Source organism: Ptychodera flava, chromosome 18, assembly GCF_041260155.1.
Source record: "Ptychodera flava strain L36383 chromosome 18, AS_Pfla_20210202, whole genome shotgun sequence".
NCBI lineage: Eukaryota > Metazoa > Hemichordata > Enteropneusta > Ptychoderidae > Ptychodera > Ptychodera flava.
In genome coordinates, this window is record NC_091945.1 from 17,273,643 (window position 1) to 17,291,924 (window position 18,282).

The following is an 18,282-nucleotide window of genomic DNA, read 5'->3' on the forward strand; positions in this document are numbered from 1 at the left end:
CCTAATTACTTCCAATCGTGTTACTATCTTACCAATATAACGCATAAGCTTATAAGCCTTATACTGTAATTCGTGACTGCAAACCCATGCAAACGGTGCGGAATAAAATGCGCCCTCTTGTGGCACGTAGCGAATTATTACATTCCTTTTGAAATTTGATATTTTTTAATGCTAACCCCCCCCCCCCCTGCATTATTAAATTGCTGGATCTTAAATTACAACATCTAACTTGAAATTGCGATCAAAAGTTTGACAATTCGACCTTAAACACAAAGTGGCTTTCACATGAACCTGAAAACGAAGCCAAATCCAAACCGAGGCTAACTTGCTGTCTGCGGTTATACCCGCAGGTACGTAATGCATATGTCATCGAAACGGGGAATCCCTGCTGCTCGCATTTTAAAGTTTCGTAGGGATATGATCATGCATTTAAAACATGAACAGAGCATGCGGATAGAACTTTTAGTAGAAATGCAATGATCACGTGAGCTAATCACGAGACACAATTTGTCTTCACATCAGAACAAAGGACGTTTCAAAACATTCGTGATCGCGTCATCCAACAGGTGAGTTTACAGACACTGTCGTATTTCACGATTCTGCAATACAATTCATAGCAGTTCTAGAGTTCATAAACGCCGTCTGCGGATAGTCTTTCTATATAGCAACGCTTTCTGCCATATTTTCGGAAATCCTTGCACATACACACGCTTCTTGCTGGGATCACAGGTTGAGGTCTACATCATCTCTTTTTTACGTCCATTGGTAGCATGCATACCTTAGATTCCTTTTTTCCGTGTTTCTTAGCATTAAACTACAGTATTTTGTGGGCAGCAAGTACTGTTCTGCCCACAAGTGCCTGGACTTGCCAGTGGATGTACAAAAATAGACACCCATGGGTATACATATGAGCACAGGCACCACTGTAGTTGAAAGCGCTTTTAGTGTACCCATTCTCGACGGCGGAATGACGTCAGTAGGTGAAACGCATACGAGCGCGGTGAATGAGAGATTAGACGATACAGAAGAGCGAATGACACAGAAATTGTGTAGAAAAAATCAAAACTAAAAGTTATGTCATTTATGTATATTGAAACTTTGAATATTGTTTCGGTGGTTGAAAAATCCGGACCCCTTCACGGTGCTGTGACGCAAAAATGACAAAAAAAAACGCAAGTACCCGGATGGCCCGCGGTCGAGAATACCTCTTTCTACTGCAATGAAAGCGTTATCAACTACGGTAGTGCCTGTGGCTGCCCGTACCTGCTCGGAAGCCGCTACTGTCTGTGCCTTAGGCGTACACGCCACGGATGTACTGAGCTCTCTGGAAGCATGGATGTACAAAACATAGAGCTACCTCCATGTACAAAAATAGACCCATGCTGCTGGCAGTAACTGTCCTGTGTTTACATAGCGGAAAGCTGAGGTGTACAGTTACATGCAGTGGCAGCTTTCAATCTTGTGGCAAAGCTGGACAGTTAATATTACAGTAATAACAATTATTGCCATATCAATTTTACTTGTAATCCCAGATATATTGTTCAACTAGTATAAGTGGTGTCATACTGCTAGTAATTCATGACGACATGTATTTTAATAGACTGTTGTTTTTGTGATCAAAACTGTTTTGACAAAAATAGAAACTGACTTCTTCAGTTTATGAAAGTATATGACACAGCCCGTAGGTCAAGCTGTACTCGTGTATGATCGCCCCTCTTCCACGATAGTTCAGCCCAAACCCATTGTTATCAATGACGACTGTGGGTCTGTTCATAGGAATATAGCGGTGACCATTTAAGTCAGGTGAAAACCATTATTTCACGTCAACAAATGGTCACATTGCTGTTTGTAGTTTTGAAAGGTTATTTATAGCTTTGGTTTTTCCCCACAATGTATGGGTCAGTATAAATCCATTAAAATAGCGATTTGTCAATTTATAGTTTTCTAAACTTTTACTTTTTGATCTCGTATATGAAACAATAAAAAATCACCCTATAGTAGAAAACACTTTACTGTGCTTGAGAGGTGCAAGCAAAAACCAGATTTACTCTGACACTATTGACTTAAAGGTCAGCAGGTGTGATTTCTATCTTTAGAAATCAAGCAGCTGGCTTTGTAATATAGAGCCATAAATACCATCAAATGAATAGTAGCATCTGTTCATATTTCAAGTAAGATAATACACCAAGCCTCTTAAACATATATGGCTGTTTATTATTTTGATTTTCTCGTTATTTCTTGTATTTATTTATTTAATCTGTTCAACATTCATGATGGATGGCTTTGATGGTGCTATTCCTGTGCATGACATAAGGTATACATAGTGGAAGTAGGGATTCAGAATTCAGCATTTGGTTTCGTTCGGTAATTTTGCTTGCAAAATCTCCTTTGTTTTATGCAAAATATAACTTGAAAGGGTGGTGGTTTTGCAGGGCATTTACCAATTGGGAAGGCAAAATCATTTGGCAGAGACATGACACAATGGAAAGGGCAAGTGAGAAAGTGTTGCCTGCAGGGAGTTTGGAGAGGGGTGTGTGGAAGCAAAACCTAAAGTTGCCAGGAGAAGAACAATCTATTGCATTTGGGGGGAGCGCAGTTGCAAATTTCAATTTTGGTGAAAAATATATTTAACAATTTGTTAATACATAAAAATACTGAGGTTTGAATTTCTTGAAATCAGCCAGTTGACCGCCCTTGTAAGGTATAAAAATAAGAATGACAAATCTATTTATAGATGTGATGATTTGTTATCACATCGTTCAATTACAAACAGCCTTTCTGGTGATTTCACAATTGAATAGAATGAGAAACATGATTGATAGAAACACAAGTGGTACTAAAGATGTTTGATATGAGTCGAAACAAAACTGGCTGTATGTTATGTAGTCTTTTAATTGTCTGCAGTTGAGAAGTAATACAATTTTAATTACTAGTATACCAGTACTTTACTGCAGGCACTGGACATTAATATTGGTATTGGTTTGGAGGTTTCAGCCCTTTTTATAGCCTAGATTCCTTTTCCGTCCGCTTGCCTCCGTACCTCCGTCCCCACTACCGTCTAGCCTCGCGAGCAGTATTCGAGCTAGAGTTGTAAAAACTGCTCATTTGAATGTCAATGGTCACCAACTGAGACGGTGACCATATGATGTCACTAGCGTCCCTTTCAAAGTCAATCACTGAAAATGACCCTCTCATGATTGGCCTATGACTTGTTGGGCAGAGCTGCAGTGTCAACACAATTAACATATTTGATGTCATATTAATTAGCTCTGCCCAACCAAGTCAAGGCCAATCATGAGAGGGTCATTTTCAGTGATTGACTTTGAAAGGGAGGCTAGTGACATCATGGTCTCAGTTGGTGACCATTGACATTCAAATGAGCAGTTTTTTACAACTCTAGCTCGAAATACTGCTTACGAGGCTAGACGGTAGTGGGGACGGAGGTACGGAGGCAAGCGGACGGAAAGGAATCTAGGCTACCCTTTTTACCCACCATGGATTTTCACAATCGATTGTTTTCAATTGTGATTGTGGACCTGTTTTTTGGGCATGGGGGTGAGAACTGGTTAAAATTCGGCATGGCGCCTTTCGTGAATATCAAATTCATAATATTTTAGGACCAACAAAGTTGTTTCTTCGAGATTTATTCAAGGACTTAAGAATGAACCAAATAATGCACACTGAACAGTGCTTTTTTCTTTTTATAAGGGTCATCATTGCAATCTTTTTTTATATTTGTAATTCATTTTCAAGTTCATGTCATAAGTAAAGTTTGAAACACCTTTTCATTTCAGGATTAATAAACTAGACTCAAAAAGAGGACAATCATTCCCTGATATAACTTCCTTTAAATATTGAATTTGTTTCTCTGTGAGGGATGTTGTTTCAAGCAATGATAGAGTGCTTGTACATTTAACATTTATACTGTTTCTTTGTGACTCAAATTTTATTTATAATCAGAAACTAACAAGCATTTACATATAGTCCAATGTAGTCAGAGTCTCTCTGTCTGTCTCTCTCTGTCTGTCTCTCTGTCTGTCTGTCTGTCTGTCTGTCTCTCTCTCTCTCTCTCTCTCTCTCTCTCTCTCTCTCTCTCTCTCTCTCTCTCCTCTCTCTCTCTCTCTCTTGCTTGTACATGGTCCTAAACATAGCCCACATCTATGTCCTAAGTCATTAATAGCAAGCTGAAGCACAGCACAACTTTTTGACCAGCCCTAGCCAGCAAGGCAAAACTTGATGCTTGCTTTGCTTGCCGTGTGACTTTAGCTTTTCAATACCATCAAAGGCGTTCAACTGTATGGTAGAGAATCAGCATAGTAAACGTCCAACTCATCTTCATAAATGGAATTGAATTTCAAATTTCAGAGACTGATGTCTTATTTCTTTCTTTATTTTTCCTGTAGAGTTTTGCATGTTGTGAAAAAATGGGTGATTCTGCAAGGCACAGTCGTTTCCAAGGCGTCGTTGATGGTATAAGAACATTTGCACGATATGCAGTTCCATTTAGATACGAAAACAATACCTTGCACAGACAAGCAATGCCAGCAACTGTTTCCAATAGATCATGGAAAGAGACCTTTGGCGTTGAAGGAGGCTGCTTAGACACAGGTTCTGCAGGAGTAAGAATTCAGGTGCCGAGAATTCAGGGTCGAAGAAATAACAGCAGAAAGCTTGTGGTGCGTCTCCCCAGCGAACTACCAATTGAGGAGTCGGACAAACACACTGTTGCAAGCCCAGTCGTTGAAGTCAAACAAAAGCATTTCAACGAGAATGACAAGATGGTGGTTGAGCTGCCAGTTGTTACCAAGGTGAAGGAGGATGCAGAGAGCAAGAGAAATGCAGAGTTTGTGGTGATGCGTCAAAATGGACAAGGAAAACCCATCGAGGAAGTCCCTGAGAGTGACTGGACACACTGCCCTGAGACATCCTTGTTGAGATTTGAAGTCAAAAGACTATCATTTAAGTCTCTTTTCTTTGCCATCATCAGATGTATGGAAGGGAAAATCTGGAACTGCATCCAAATCACTTTGCACCTTTCTCTCTATGGTCCTCCACAGTTAGAACAAAGAATGTGCCTCCATGCAATCATTTCATGCAAATCGTCGGTATGGCAGAGCCAAAAAACTTGTCAAGATATTGTGCCATGGACAAGTTATTGGTGTGAAATTTCCCAACCCCAAAAAGTCGAGTTGAAAGCTGAAGCATGTAATGGTTGGAAAGTTGATAATTCCAGGGTAGATCCAATTTACATTGAAGATATGAGAAGCAGACAAGTATACATTCTGCGCTCAATTCCACTGACCAACAAACAGCAACAGATGGAACAGTTTACACTGAATCTTACAATGGTTGCAACAGAAGATCACAGAGAATACCATCACAGTTGTACATCACCAAACCACATCAGCTCAGCTCACATGTTCAAATTGTGTCATCGGCTGTTTCCGCTGGGCCAGCTTCCCCACAACCAGACTTGCCAAAGAAAAAGGAAGAGTTACATCACAAAAAAAATCGTGACCGACACCACTCCAGTAACAAACGGCGCCATAGTTCATGTCCTGTAAGCCAACCTGAGATCCCGCTTCGTTCACTCCCAGTTGTTCAAGCAAATGAAGATTTTGCCAAAACTGAGGATGAAACAAGAGAAAACTTACTAAATCTTAAGAAAAAGGAATGTGCTCTCGTTTTGATGTCATGTGGGTTCAAGGCAGATCGGCAAGGCAGATCACTTCATTGGGACATCGGAATCAACAAGAACGGAGAGATCGGCTACTACCCTAATGAGCAGGTCAGACGAATCAAAGACAATCAAACAGAACTGTTATGTACGAGCCATGACATCTTGTCATATGGTAGACAGTTGTGTGCATCCCAACACCTGCAGATAGATGATGACAGTATTAAGATGCTTCTTGCCAATGAACTTTGCTCTAAATGGCGTGAACTTGCGAGGGTTTTGAAGGTTAAAACCGCCGATATTGAAGATATTGCCACAAAAGCTGCTAACGATGAAAAGGAGGAAGTGATACTATTTGCAGAAAAAATCAAAATGGAACGTGGTTGTCATGGTTACTTGTCATCATTGGTATGCGGTTTGTTGGCAATTGGACTTCGGAAACTTGCCATTACCATAGTAGTGAACACGCTACTATATACTGTTGCGCAGGTAACTTTCCAAAGTTACTCTGACTATCTACTACCATTTTTTAACTGCAAAAAGAAGGGCATGCTTTCATTTTAAATGATACCAAAGCTGCGTACACTATTTTCATTTATTTAATGAAATATCCTCCTGTTAGTGCAGATTTATATGGCTTAAAACTATATCATTTCTGTGTCGGAGTTTGAAAAAAATGTATACTGACCCTTTGAGCGCCAAAGGTCACCTTTAGAAAATATATTCCAGTCAATTTTTTTCAGATTTTTGTCAAAATTTTGATAACATACTGTAGCCAATGAAATGTGATATCCATTTGGTCCAAAATTATCAAAAAATTTCAGAAAAATTCTTAAAAATTGTCAAATGTGGCAGTAAACTTTTGGTGGGAAAAATTACAACACTCAAAGGGTTAAATAAATATTTTGCATATTTCATGGGGACAGATTCTCACACTTTAAAACTTTTTGTTCGACATCTGTTCTGATGAATATGATGACAAATCACTGTTATTCAGTTGAAGTGATTACACAAAATGTTACATTGTCATCTTTGCATGCATACCATATGATCATGACCGTGTCAATTATGGGGTAACTGCTGCCTCTGTATCATGTATACAGACAACCATTGGCAGATGGAAGACTTCCAGAAAGAATTGGTTGAGTTGTCAATGCTGAAAAACTTGAGGCTCTCTGCTCGAAAGGTAAACTGAGTTTGCAACATGCTTACCATTTACTATAGGTACATGCACACTTTGGGGACCTATTGGGATCAATTCCTTTATGGTAATTATGTATGTATGTACATATGAATGGTCTTTCATCATAGAAACATGAGACCTACTGCATGTATCGCCTTGAGATTTGGTTTGAAAAGTCATGAGGATTCAAATCAATAATATTTTTATCCATTGTTAGTCAATTAGAATCATATAGTTAGTGGCTCAGTTAGGCAAAAAACATTGTGAAGTTAGGTAAATAAAGATGTGTCAGATGTTAGACAAAGTAAATGTACAGTGTACCTTAGACCCTGTTTTTAAGCTGTATGAGTGGGCATATCAAAATCAAACAAACTAATAACAAACTTTAGAGGTGCCCTTTGATCTGTTTTCAGGGATAACAGCATGGCACATATTTGTGTGAACCATATGATATTTGTCATGTGAAGCCTAAAGGACTTTTGTGCCCCTGGTACCCATGTTTTATTACTATCAAAAGAAGCAAAATTTACAGTTACCGGTAATAGGAAAAAGCAAACTGGGCACATTTCTGGCAATTGAGATTTGAAGTACTAGCTGTTTCATATGCTCAGCACCTTACCAAGCACAGTTGAGGTAGTTCCACTAGAAAATGACGTTTGTATGCAAAGATGGATATATTTCCCAGTCATTTTAACCAGACAAAGATGCACAAGTGATAGAGAGAGCATGTGTTAATATGAATGAGTTTAATTGCTCAAAAATTTCATTTTTTCTATGTGTAAGCAGAGTTGAAAATAGTGTGTAGTCACTTTTTCAAAGCATCCTGCATGTAGAATTGAAGCAGACAGTCCCTCCATCACCAATCTGGATATATGGCTGGTTTCTTTGTGACAGACTGACCTGGGTAAACAATTGACACTTATCAATGTTGTGTATGTAGTTGTCATTTTTACTTGACTTACAGCATGTTTTCACTATTGTATAAAATATTGCTACACTGGTATAGGTCATAGTATGCACCTCAAAAGTGAAAGATTTAAACTTTTGCTCAAACTTTCCTGAATAAAATTTTCAACCATTCTCTTACCAAATCAACAATAAAAATCAGGGGTCACCGTGCAAATTTTAGTGTTAGAGCAACAAATCACCCCACATTTTGCGATATTGAGATTCAAAATGGCCGCCATCCCTGTGTTAACTCTATAAGGGAATAATAAAATTTTTGATTTTCGAAAACTAAGACAGTGAAAGTATTTCTTTCTCCAAGGCTTTAAAATGAACCCTTACAAGTGGTAGATCAGAAAAGAATTGTAGAAATTTGAGAGTCTGACTATCTGTTCTCGAGGCCTGTTCTACCTAAAACAGACGTCAAATTTAAATTTTTTCAAGTTTTGTATATTCTTCACTTACATGTAATAAGTATCAGGGATGACAAAGTTAATGCACAGTAATCACCCTGCAAAGGATCAAACAGGAAATGAAAGTATTCAAAGGTTTCTCCAGTTTTAAAGTTGACATGTTATCTTAATTAGTACATTAGAATCTGTCATTACATTTTTAAAACTGTTAATCGCCAATTAATCCAAGTTACGCACGTTGTTCATTTCTCGGTGATGAGAAAAACGGATGACAAATTCCGCGACCAATCCATATCACGCCTTGTCTGTGCACTAAGGGTATTCACACCTTACTAGGTGTTTCAAGACTGCTGTTGGAGGGACTGTGGTTGAAGGTATCTTTTGAACTCTCCTCCTTTTACACATGTCGCGAGTCTGTCCAATATTAGAATCTCTCGAGAATTAAAAAAAATAATGCATCATAAAGACGGTGAATTATCATAATGACAAACGCATTTCCACATAGAGTCTGAAAAGGCTTTGTTTCTATGATAACATAGGTTGCTGGAGCTGGAGACATCAATAATGCCCTTGGAGTGTTAAAAAGAGGTTACCATGACAACAATGTGCTGTTCCTGGTATGCCTGAAGATAGCCTTACGTGACGAGAAGTGGAAAGATTCAGGTTTCACAGAGTGTGAAATCCTCACAGAGAAAGTTCTGATCTTTCAGCTTATTTGCCACCACCTGTGCTCCTGTAACCTTGAAGATCGGCAGATTTATTGAGAAACATGCTACAATAAAGAAACTTTGAAAGGGTCAACATCAGATATAATATATTCCTGGTGATTGAGTCTGGTTTTTCATAATTCCTGGGAAGAAAGTTATCCCACCTTCAACATAACAATGTAGATAAACTTCCAAATTCTGGATGGGATGGAGCATTTACAGCACAACTTGATAAATTTCTATCAGAGGTCACTGCCACCTCCCATTCTGTATAATTTTGTGTAATCATTTTCTGTGTCAATGTAACAAATTTCCAAGAAATGTAACAATAAGTACGTTCAGACTGACGACTTTGCGTCGGCCCAGGTCCCGACCAGGGCCGGGGCCGACGTAAAAAACCAGTGTGGACACGCTGAGTCGGCCCTGGGCCGACTCAGTTTGGTCCCGGTTAGAAGGGGGGGTTCAGGGCCGACTCAGGGCCGACGCAAAATTTGGTCCGACGCAAATCGCCAGTGTGGACACGTTACGTCGGCCCTGGTCCCAGTTGACCAGGCCTCCGCTATGGATCGAAGTTGAACTAGTCACACTATTCGCACAAAACAAACGACGTTTGAAACTAAAGTTTACACCTATCGAAAGTTTTCAATCCAGTCTTTACATTTTAATATCATCCCATGTACGCTGAACTTCCACCAACCTTTGTTCCGCAAACGAGACCATGTCATTCGATTCCACAGTGCACGTAGAGAGGCATGTCAAAAATGCCGCGCACTGGTTATTTCTCCACCGCGGTCTTATATATACCATATGCTCATCCAATAAATGGTGAAGATCTCTCCGATGATTAAAAGGGTGAATGGTAGTCATATTTGCCCTTCTTGTGCGTAAAAACACAGGAAAATCATGAACAGTAGAAACAGCGTGCCATATTCAAATGCGCCATTTTGAACTTTGACAGGTCAGAGGTCACAAAGGAAGGTAAAGTTACGTCGGCCCTAATTCTGGTACCGGTAAGTGTGGACACGGACCAAATTTAATCCCAAAAGGACAATTATTTTGCGTCGGCCCAAATTTCAGTTGGGTTGCCAATGTGAACAAGATAAATATGCACCTTAACAGCACTCTCTGATTGTGTCTGTTGTTTACATAAAATGGTAATTGATCGCTGTACTTCCAGCACATCTTTTTCAAGACAACTAATGCATTGTGCACTGAAATATAGACAGCACAAAAACAGTTTCTTTAAACCACAGAAAGTTTTTTATAACCACCAGACAATGACATTCAAAGCCTCTATGCACATTTTATGTTGCACAAATAGTTGTATATATTTTTTTACATATTTGAAATCCTTTGAATAATCTCTTTATAATTATCCCCATATAATGAGGACAGACATTTCACAATGAATACTTTTCTAATTCACTAATACTGTCAATTTAATTATTCATTATGAATTATTCCGGATCCTTTCATTCCTGTTTAAAAAGCACAATTATTTTCGTGATTTATTGGAAGTTTATACCTTTTCCTAGTCAGTACCACTTTCCTATCTGCCAAGTCAAGAAAAGTGGTATTGGGTCAAAACTGCGTATTTTATTGGTCTGTTATAGCAGCTGTAAATAGTCTGTTAAAAAAGGTGTTTATCACATCTCCTTCACATGTTCAACTTTGTGTTAACCCTTTCAGACAAAACTTTCTGGTAACTTACCAGAGCTACCCTATATATAGGGGTTTAGGCCTGAAAGGGTTAAAGTGCAACATATAAGACCTGTTATATTTCACTAGTTTTATCCAACTTGACCTGAAATTCACATGTGATATTGGTAGAATAGCGGTAAAATTAAACAAACAGTGTAAAAACTACTTACTCAGAGTACATTCAGTAGTATGCCAAATTAAAATTTGAAATTAAATGCCATTTATCATTGGCATTCAAAAAAATGCACATTACAAATTATAGTCATGTGTGTTCTAAACAGTCATCTAGTGGCATTTTTATTACTATATTAGTGCAGGACTAGAATTTACATACATGAGAAGTTAAATGTACTATCCATTTGGTGTCTGATCTCTGCATGATGTCATGGTCACCTGAGGTCAGAGTTCAAAGGGTAAACATTTAACTCCTCTTATTAAAAGAAGACATTGAACATTTACTTGTAAGTTGCAATATGAAAATTTACTTATAATGATATACTTCTGTAGCACATGGTACATAAATCTGATATATATTACATTATTTGTATGATTTAAAAGATCAAAGCTGATGTCTTGTCATAAGCTGTGACTCATTGTGCAAGAATGATGCAAGATAAATTTGATATAGATATATCATGAAATAAAAACAGGCAGAGGAAATAGCCTTTGTTTTAATGTAGTTCCCTCAATTTGAAATCTCACTGGGAAAGAACCTAAATTACACTTAAAATGAACGTTAACAGTAAACTCATTTGAATAAAGGGGGTTGATATTACAATTTAATCAGCTCTTTCATTGGTTACTTTGAGAATTTTTTTAAAACCAAATTCTACACAATCTTTCTCTTGACTACTTAATGTTTGTAATAATCGTCCATAAACACACTTTGTACATCAAATTATGAAGTGAAATGTACCAATTTTGTAATTTTTTTTTACCATGTGTGTTTTTGCTTTTATGCCATGATACACAATTTCATAATAGTCATACCGGTATTACCTGATATCAAACAACCTTTCATACCATTAAATATGATGAGAAAACAATAAAAAAAAACTGAATATTATAGTCAGAAATGATATAGATGGTTCAACCACATACCCATATCTGTAACTACAAATTTCCAAGCCATATTTCTTTATTTACTGCCGTAGCAAAGTGCAAATCGTGTATACACAGAGATTGAAAACTATACACGTAGATTGAAAACAATATAAGAAATATATAAAGGAAAAGCAAGGTTTAATAAACTCTCTTACAATTTTTTTGTTAATCTGTTTTTCACTCGTTTATCTGTTGTATCTTGTCTGAAGATTTCTTGTTGTTTTGTATGAGAAGAAGTTTACTAGGTGTATTTAGGATTTTAAATTGTACTTTATCTCATACATGGACTTCTTGAATTTTTGTTAGGGAAAGGGGTTAGCCTATAAGATTAACCATTGAAAGTTCATTTGCAGAATGTCACCACAGAGATATTACAAGGATATAATATTGTACGAAATTTTGTAGAAAACTAAATCACCATGATAGAGATATACCTACCATAGCTTTGAGATGTTTATAATACAGCAATAGATTTTAAAATTAAATGTATTTATATCATGTTGTATATAATTATATAATTATCCAGGATCATTTATCATGCTTTATAAATCTATTGTATTTTCATAGTATATGAAGATTTTTCTGTTTTGTCAATACGCAATATGACTTATGAAAATTTGCAATTATAGATCAATAAAGTATCAAAGTAATCAAAATTGTGTTGTCTTATATTCATAAGTTTCCTGCATAATTGTTTATCAAAATCATGTTATATATAATGGCCTACACAATGTAGTAAATATTATTTGATCCCTTAAATTTCCAGATTTTTGGTCAGAGCGTTGTCATATCTAAGACACATTCATCTCATAGCTTTTGAATTTTACAAGTTCATAGTGTGGCATCATTCAACGTTGTCCAAATTTTGATGAAAATGTCACTATATATGAACCAAGAGGAGCAGCTTTGGTCATCCAAAAACCCACTCATCTGGTCTTTTTCAAATGTGATGTATAGATTCTTGTATGCAGTGTACATTACCTCTCCAATCTCATTTGCTGAAATTATGATGATTCTATTTGCTTTGATAAAGGCCTCATTTTTTGATCACTTTTGGAAAACAGCTGTGAAACTCAATATGTTGGTATTCAAATTTAGTATGTCAGATTCGTTCCTAATGCCTGTTTTATACGTCTTTATTTTTCCACTTTTGACAAAGTTCGATCAAAAATTGAGGAACAGCTTTTTCAGTGGGTGTCACATTTGATTTGTTTGGTTCTTTTATACCGAATCAGTTTCTTTCCCAACCACAGTGTCATCAAATTACTGTGACATATATCTTCAAATGGTCATTATCAAGTGTGTTCTGTGAATTGATGAGTATGGTATGCGATAACTTTTCATGGTTGCTCTGTTGCAGCATTACAGCAGAACTGTATATCAACTTCCAAATCGCAGTCATGTTCATGTGCTTACAGAAGGCATTTTTGGTCAAGCAATCCTCTCAGAAACAATGCTGTAGAACAGAAATTTGGATTGCTGATTCTTAGGGATGATTGTCTCAAATGTTCTATTTTTGTAACACTGGAAAATCGTCACACAATACAGAAAAGTTGTTGCTCTGTTTTCTGTTATGAGAGTATAGATATTTGCCAATGCGTATATCTTGGAGACTGCGCCGTAATGTTTGAGTGTCGGTTCAGATGATTATAATGCGAAGAAATTCAAGAATGAATTTTATGGTCAGCATTCTGTACGGATCTTTCTGAGTAATGGTTCTGTAAAGTTTGTATATTGCACTTTATCAGTTCCATCATGCATTAGATCAACCAGCAACCCCATGTTTGATTTCCTAGCAACTTCAAATTTTGAATAGCTTGTCAAAACAAAGGAATTCTTTTGCCATTCTTCAAAGTGTACAAGAAGAACATTGACAACAGTCAGTGTTAGTGCAGTGCGTCTTTCTTCCTTTACAATTTGAACCCATAGATATCAATCTTGAACAGGAATCAACTAGAAACACAACATAACTGAATTAATTCTCTCTCTCTGTATCTCAGTATGACAATGGAATGTGAGACTAAAAAGTAAACAAATGAATGCAGATAATAATTTTGTTGCAATAAAAGAAACAAATAAACAAATAAATAAATACCTAGATAGATATTACAATAGAGGTGAAATACAGGTAGTGAATTGTGTGATCATGCAATCTCTACCAGAGTACTATACTTAAATTTTAGGATATATTTTCATGTTGCAGTGATATTGATTGTGAACAGAAAACGGGAAATGTATTGGGTTCTTTTATATGATTATGATTCACTGTTTGTTAAATTGATGTTGTTATGGCAACCTGCCTTTCAATGCCAAAGAGTAAACTTACACAAGTACAGAAATGGCTGTGTTGCCTTTAATGCTCATTAGGAGGTACATGCAGTGGGGTAGGATTGCTAGGAAACACTGCTGCTAATTGTTATTGACAAAAAATTCTAAAAAAACTGAAAGTCAAGAACCTAATAAAATTTATTGTCAAAATGAAGTTTCTCTTCAGGAAAATGTTAGCAATATGCTATGCGTGGCAGAAAATGTTTCCAACTGTCAGTAGAAGGAGCACAACCTTAACACCATTATACATAACGCGCAGCCGCATCGTATCTGCATGATCAGAAATATCTGCATATCTCGTGTATCTGCAAGACTGCTCAGTAAAATTAAGGTAGAACGCACCTCTGGGACAGGCATTCGGACTCTCCAACTTTTACAATTCTCTTCTGATATACCACATGTGGGGGTTCATTTTAAAGCTCTTGGTGAAAGAAAACTTTTCACCGGCTTAGTTTTTCGAAATTCGAAATTTTTTATTTTTCCCCATAGAGTTAACACAGGGATGGCGGCCATTTTGAATTTCTAATATCGGTAAATCTTGGGTAAATTGTTTCTCTAGTACCAAAATTTGCACGGTGACCCCCTATTTTTATTCTTGATTTTGAAAGAGAATGATTGAAAGATTCCTTGAGGAAAATTAGAGCAAAAGTTTAAGTCTTTCACTTTCGAGGTGCATACTACCTTAAAACCTGTGCCTGCCTACACCCAGCATAGTACTCTTGTACAAGGCTCTATTTACTTGGTTGACCACTTGGCGGCGCTGTGTATTTCCCGCTGTATTGACGATTAGAAGTTGGTACACGCGTCTAATGTGAGGTGCTGTCACAGCTAGCCCTGGAGCAGAATTAGCCAGATTCTTTCTCAACAAGCGTGTCCATGTATCTCTTCAGAAGAATAACTGTTCTCTATTCAGTCTGAATTTATCACGTAAGTATGGAGATTCTATTGATTTATAATCACCAACATTTCCTGGGATACCGAGCTTTCATCAAGCATAGGACAGGACGCTGTTCGAGTCCAGCGAAAGTTGTTCCATGTCAACCTCGAACATCGACATTTACCGCGCTGAAGCCTCTCATAGTTTCATGTTGTCGTTTCATATGTGTGATGCAGTATTAAAAGTCATTACATGTGTCGTACATAAGTTTCCGGGCTGTTGAAATTAACGAGCGCTGTGTCAAAAAAGTGTCCAGTGATTACAACTTCCACTGCAGTGGCGACCTTGTTTGTACGACTATGAGGCCTTGAGAGGGCTTTCTCAGTTGAATGGCATAGAAATGCGGCGAACTTCAGGTTACGTATCGTTATAACATAAGCATATTCATGGGTTCAAAGCTGGAAAGTTGGGGTCTACTGTAAGCCCTGTTAGTTACGAAAAGCATGTATCATCGCGTACATTGATTTTGAAATACACGTTCAGCAAATCCACATGACGTACCACTTCCGCCGTGTGATGGCCCACCACAGACCCTACAAGCTCGGCGATATCGCAGTATGATTGAATGAACGCCAGCACCAAACGACCGGAGATATCGCGATTCGTGGCCAGCCCCAGTGCCTCGAACTTGTAATTTAATCTCTAACGGTTCATAATCGCAATATGCTGTCAGCAAAGTTTGTACACTGTTGGTACACCTAAAGCACTCCCAACAGCATTGCGATTTTAATCACTGAAATTGTGACAACATGTTGTCAGGGATTGTCATACTGTTGATGGAGGTACCACACTTCCTCCATGGTCATAGGTAACCGTGGACCAGAATGTATATATTCATGCACGTACGTCCATGATTTATCTGGCACCACATGGTTTCAGTAAATTTCAAGGTAACATTAACTTCATGGCAAGAAGATAGCAAGGTCCTTGACCGCACTGTAGTATGTACTGAACGAGAACAGAACAGTGTTGATATGAGGAAAACGCTAACACAGTGTAGCTAAATGGGGACAAATACAAATTTATGAGGAAGTGAGCCATGTACATGTGTCTGTGTTTCTATCAGTCTCAATCACCTATGCGTTGTAATATTGGGCAATAATCACACAATTGAAAGCCTTAATATCCCTTTTCAATCGAGTTGAAGTTTGTTGAATGTGTCTTTTGTGACAGTGTGCAGGATCTCCGAAAATATAAGACATTGGATTTCAAAACATTGACTCCCATAGTATATGTAATTGTGATGTTCCAAAAATAAAATACCGGTGCTAAGACCATTGATGGTTATTGAGCAGATGATTCATCAGATCATATTGAATTTGTTGAAGATAGCTTGGTGTTGAATTTGAATATATTACATGATTTCAACCAATTTGGTATTTTTGTGTGATATTTATACCCGTCTTTTGAAAAAAGAATTAATTTTGATGTTGGGCTTAAAATTTAGGATGTAGCTACATTGAATTGTTGCTAACATTTACTCAAAATATAATAGGTGGAAATACTGAAAATGAACCAAGAGTCATGTGAATAATTACATAATGGTATTACAGTTTAAAGTGGATATTTCCTTAAAACTGTAGAGACCACACCAACATAATACTAGTAATATTCATTATCACTGCTAACAGATTGACACCTTATCGGAAATGTCGTGAAGGACAAGCACAAGTTATTTGAGGAAGCAAATCTTTCACGTTAGTCAATTTGCTCATCAGTCTAAATTATCTGTTCCCAGACTTGAACAAACAGTCATGGTGTTCTATATGTGAGTGCATCAAAAAAGGAAGTTCTGAGAAGTATTTTAAGGATTTCTTTTCTAGACAATTAGTACGTTGTCTTGTTGTTTGGCAAGCTGCTGTAATTTTTGATGATAGTTTTCACTATTTTGTGCTATGTATCTTAACTACGTTGTCTTGTTCTACTCCCTTAGTATGTTGAGATACAGATGTGTTAAGTGCATTCTTATTGCTCACATGTTAATTCTGGTCAGGATTTTAATTCTAATTTAAACAATAATTGTGCATTTTACAGTATACAGTATAGGTGCTGTGTTAACAAGCTATTTTAACATGCTTTGGGGAGTAGAACAAAAACTTGCGACTGACACCCAAAAATAGTGAAAAAAATTATTATCATACGTTATGCATGGCTGCAGGCCCTTCAAGAGCAGTAAGCAGGTATCAGCAGTAAGTAGCTTTGATACCTGGATTTGACCAGGGTTACCTTTAGTGTATATCAATACAATCAGATTGGGGACAGCAAAAATGTTACCAGGGGTTCCCAAATCAGCAACCAGTGTTCCCCAACCACTCAGCAAAGACACTGTGACTAATATATGTTGATCTATAGTCTATATAGAAAGTTATATTAGCCTTTGCTGCGGATCCGTAGCCCTACCACTCCCTTTGCTGGTAACCCTAACTCCCCCAACACAACCAGCAAAAGGAGTGGTAGGGCGACGGATCCGCAGCAATATTAGCCTTAACTTTTATAAACACAATGCAAACCGCAGTCCTTCTACACACATGATAATACATTCTAATGTTTTTAGTAAAGACCAGAACTCTGGTAAATTTTCCTGGTGTTTCCTCTGTTGTATCAGCACAATCCTATCAGAATAGCACGGGGGTTTCCAAATTATTTATCTACCAGTCCGGGTTATGTCCATATAGAGGATAGTAGGGAAGAGCCAATGGCGTACCGTATATGTAATGAAATTAAGGCAAGAACCAATCACGTACTGTATATGTACAAGGGTCAAAGGTTACGTTGGTTCACTTCGTTCAGATCGCGATGTGACCTGACAGATCCACCGATTGAGTGAGACTGTTGGCTACCCGGAAGTATCTTAGCTCCAGTCGATTGGCGACGTTCTACCGTGTTAAAAATTGTAAGATTCTTCAGGAATAGTTTTCTGAGTTTCTTAACCCTTGACCATATTCGACAAAGAGTTATTGGACGTTTTTCGTTCTCCTTTCCAGCTTTTGGTGAACTTCTCGGCGATTGATCCGGCGCGCGTTTTTTTGAGCGAAGGGTCAATCGTACCGGGCAACGCATGGTGATCGAAAAAATCGTGCTCCATCGTGCTCCGATGACCGAGTAAAACAGTTGACCCATCTTTGCAAAGCTTGAAAAATTCTCCATACTGCAGATGGCAAGGTTAAATTGAAATTTGACCAAAAATAGGCGATATTTGGCGACAAATAACTTACTGTAGATTTACAAGGGTCAAATGCTGATTTCTAGGAGCCGTACCCGGCCAGGAAATTCATCCAAATAAGTAA

General features: G+C 37.6%; 2 protein-coding genes across 7 annotated transcripts in view; both read left to right on the forward strand.

Annotated features, from left to right (window-relative positions):
- Positions 1 to 346: 346 nt before the first annotated feature.
- LOC139117029 (uncharacterized) lies at positions 347 to 12,326 on the forward strand. Of its 2 annotated transcripts, XR_011548436.1 has the most exons (5): positions 347 to 566; positions 4,404 to 6,166; positions 6,781 to 6,863; positions 8,758 to 9,261; positions 10,045 to 12,326. XR_011548436.1 is itself a non-coding variant. In XM_070679835.1 (2 exons), exon 2 carries the CDS (start codon positions 4,425 to 4,427, stop codon positions 5,562 to 5,564), a length of 1,140 nt encoding a protein of 379 aa, XP_070535936.1. In that variant the 5' UTR covers positions 347 to 566; positions 4,404 to 4,424; the 3' UTR covers positions 5,565 to 8,426. The 2 variants fall into 2 exon arrangements, 1 of the variants encoding a protein (XP_070535936.1); XM_070679835.1 differs by lacking the exons at positions 8,758 to 9,261; positions 10,045 to 12,326 and having other exon boundaries at positions 4,404 to 8,426.
- A 2,496-nt stretch (positions 12,327 to 14,822) lies between these two features.
- Positions 14,823 to 18,282, forward strand: part of LOC139117030 (PTB domain-containing engulfment adapter protein 1-like) — a 59,854-nt gene continuing 56,394 nt past the window's right edge. For 4 of the 5 annotated variants that reach the window (XR_011548437.1, XM_070679837.1, XM_070679836.1 and 1 more), the window contains exon 1: positions 14,823 to 14,985. The gene's annotated coding sequence lies outside the window, so the exon portion shown is untranslated. The remainder of the gene's footprint in view (positions 14,986 to 18,282) is intronic. The other variant, XM_070679839.1, reaches the window with a different exon arrangement.

Excerpts from the sequence above, each read along its gene's own strand:
- LOC139117029 (XM_070679835.1), top strand. The coding sequence starts at position 4,425 with ATGGGTGATTCTGCAAGGCACAGTCGTTTCCAAGGCGTCGTTGATGGT.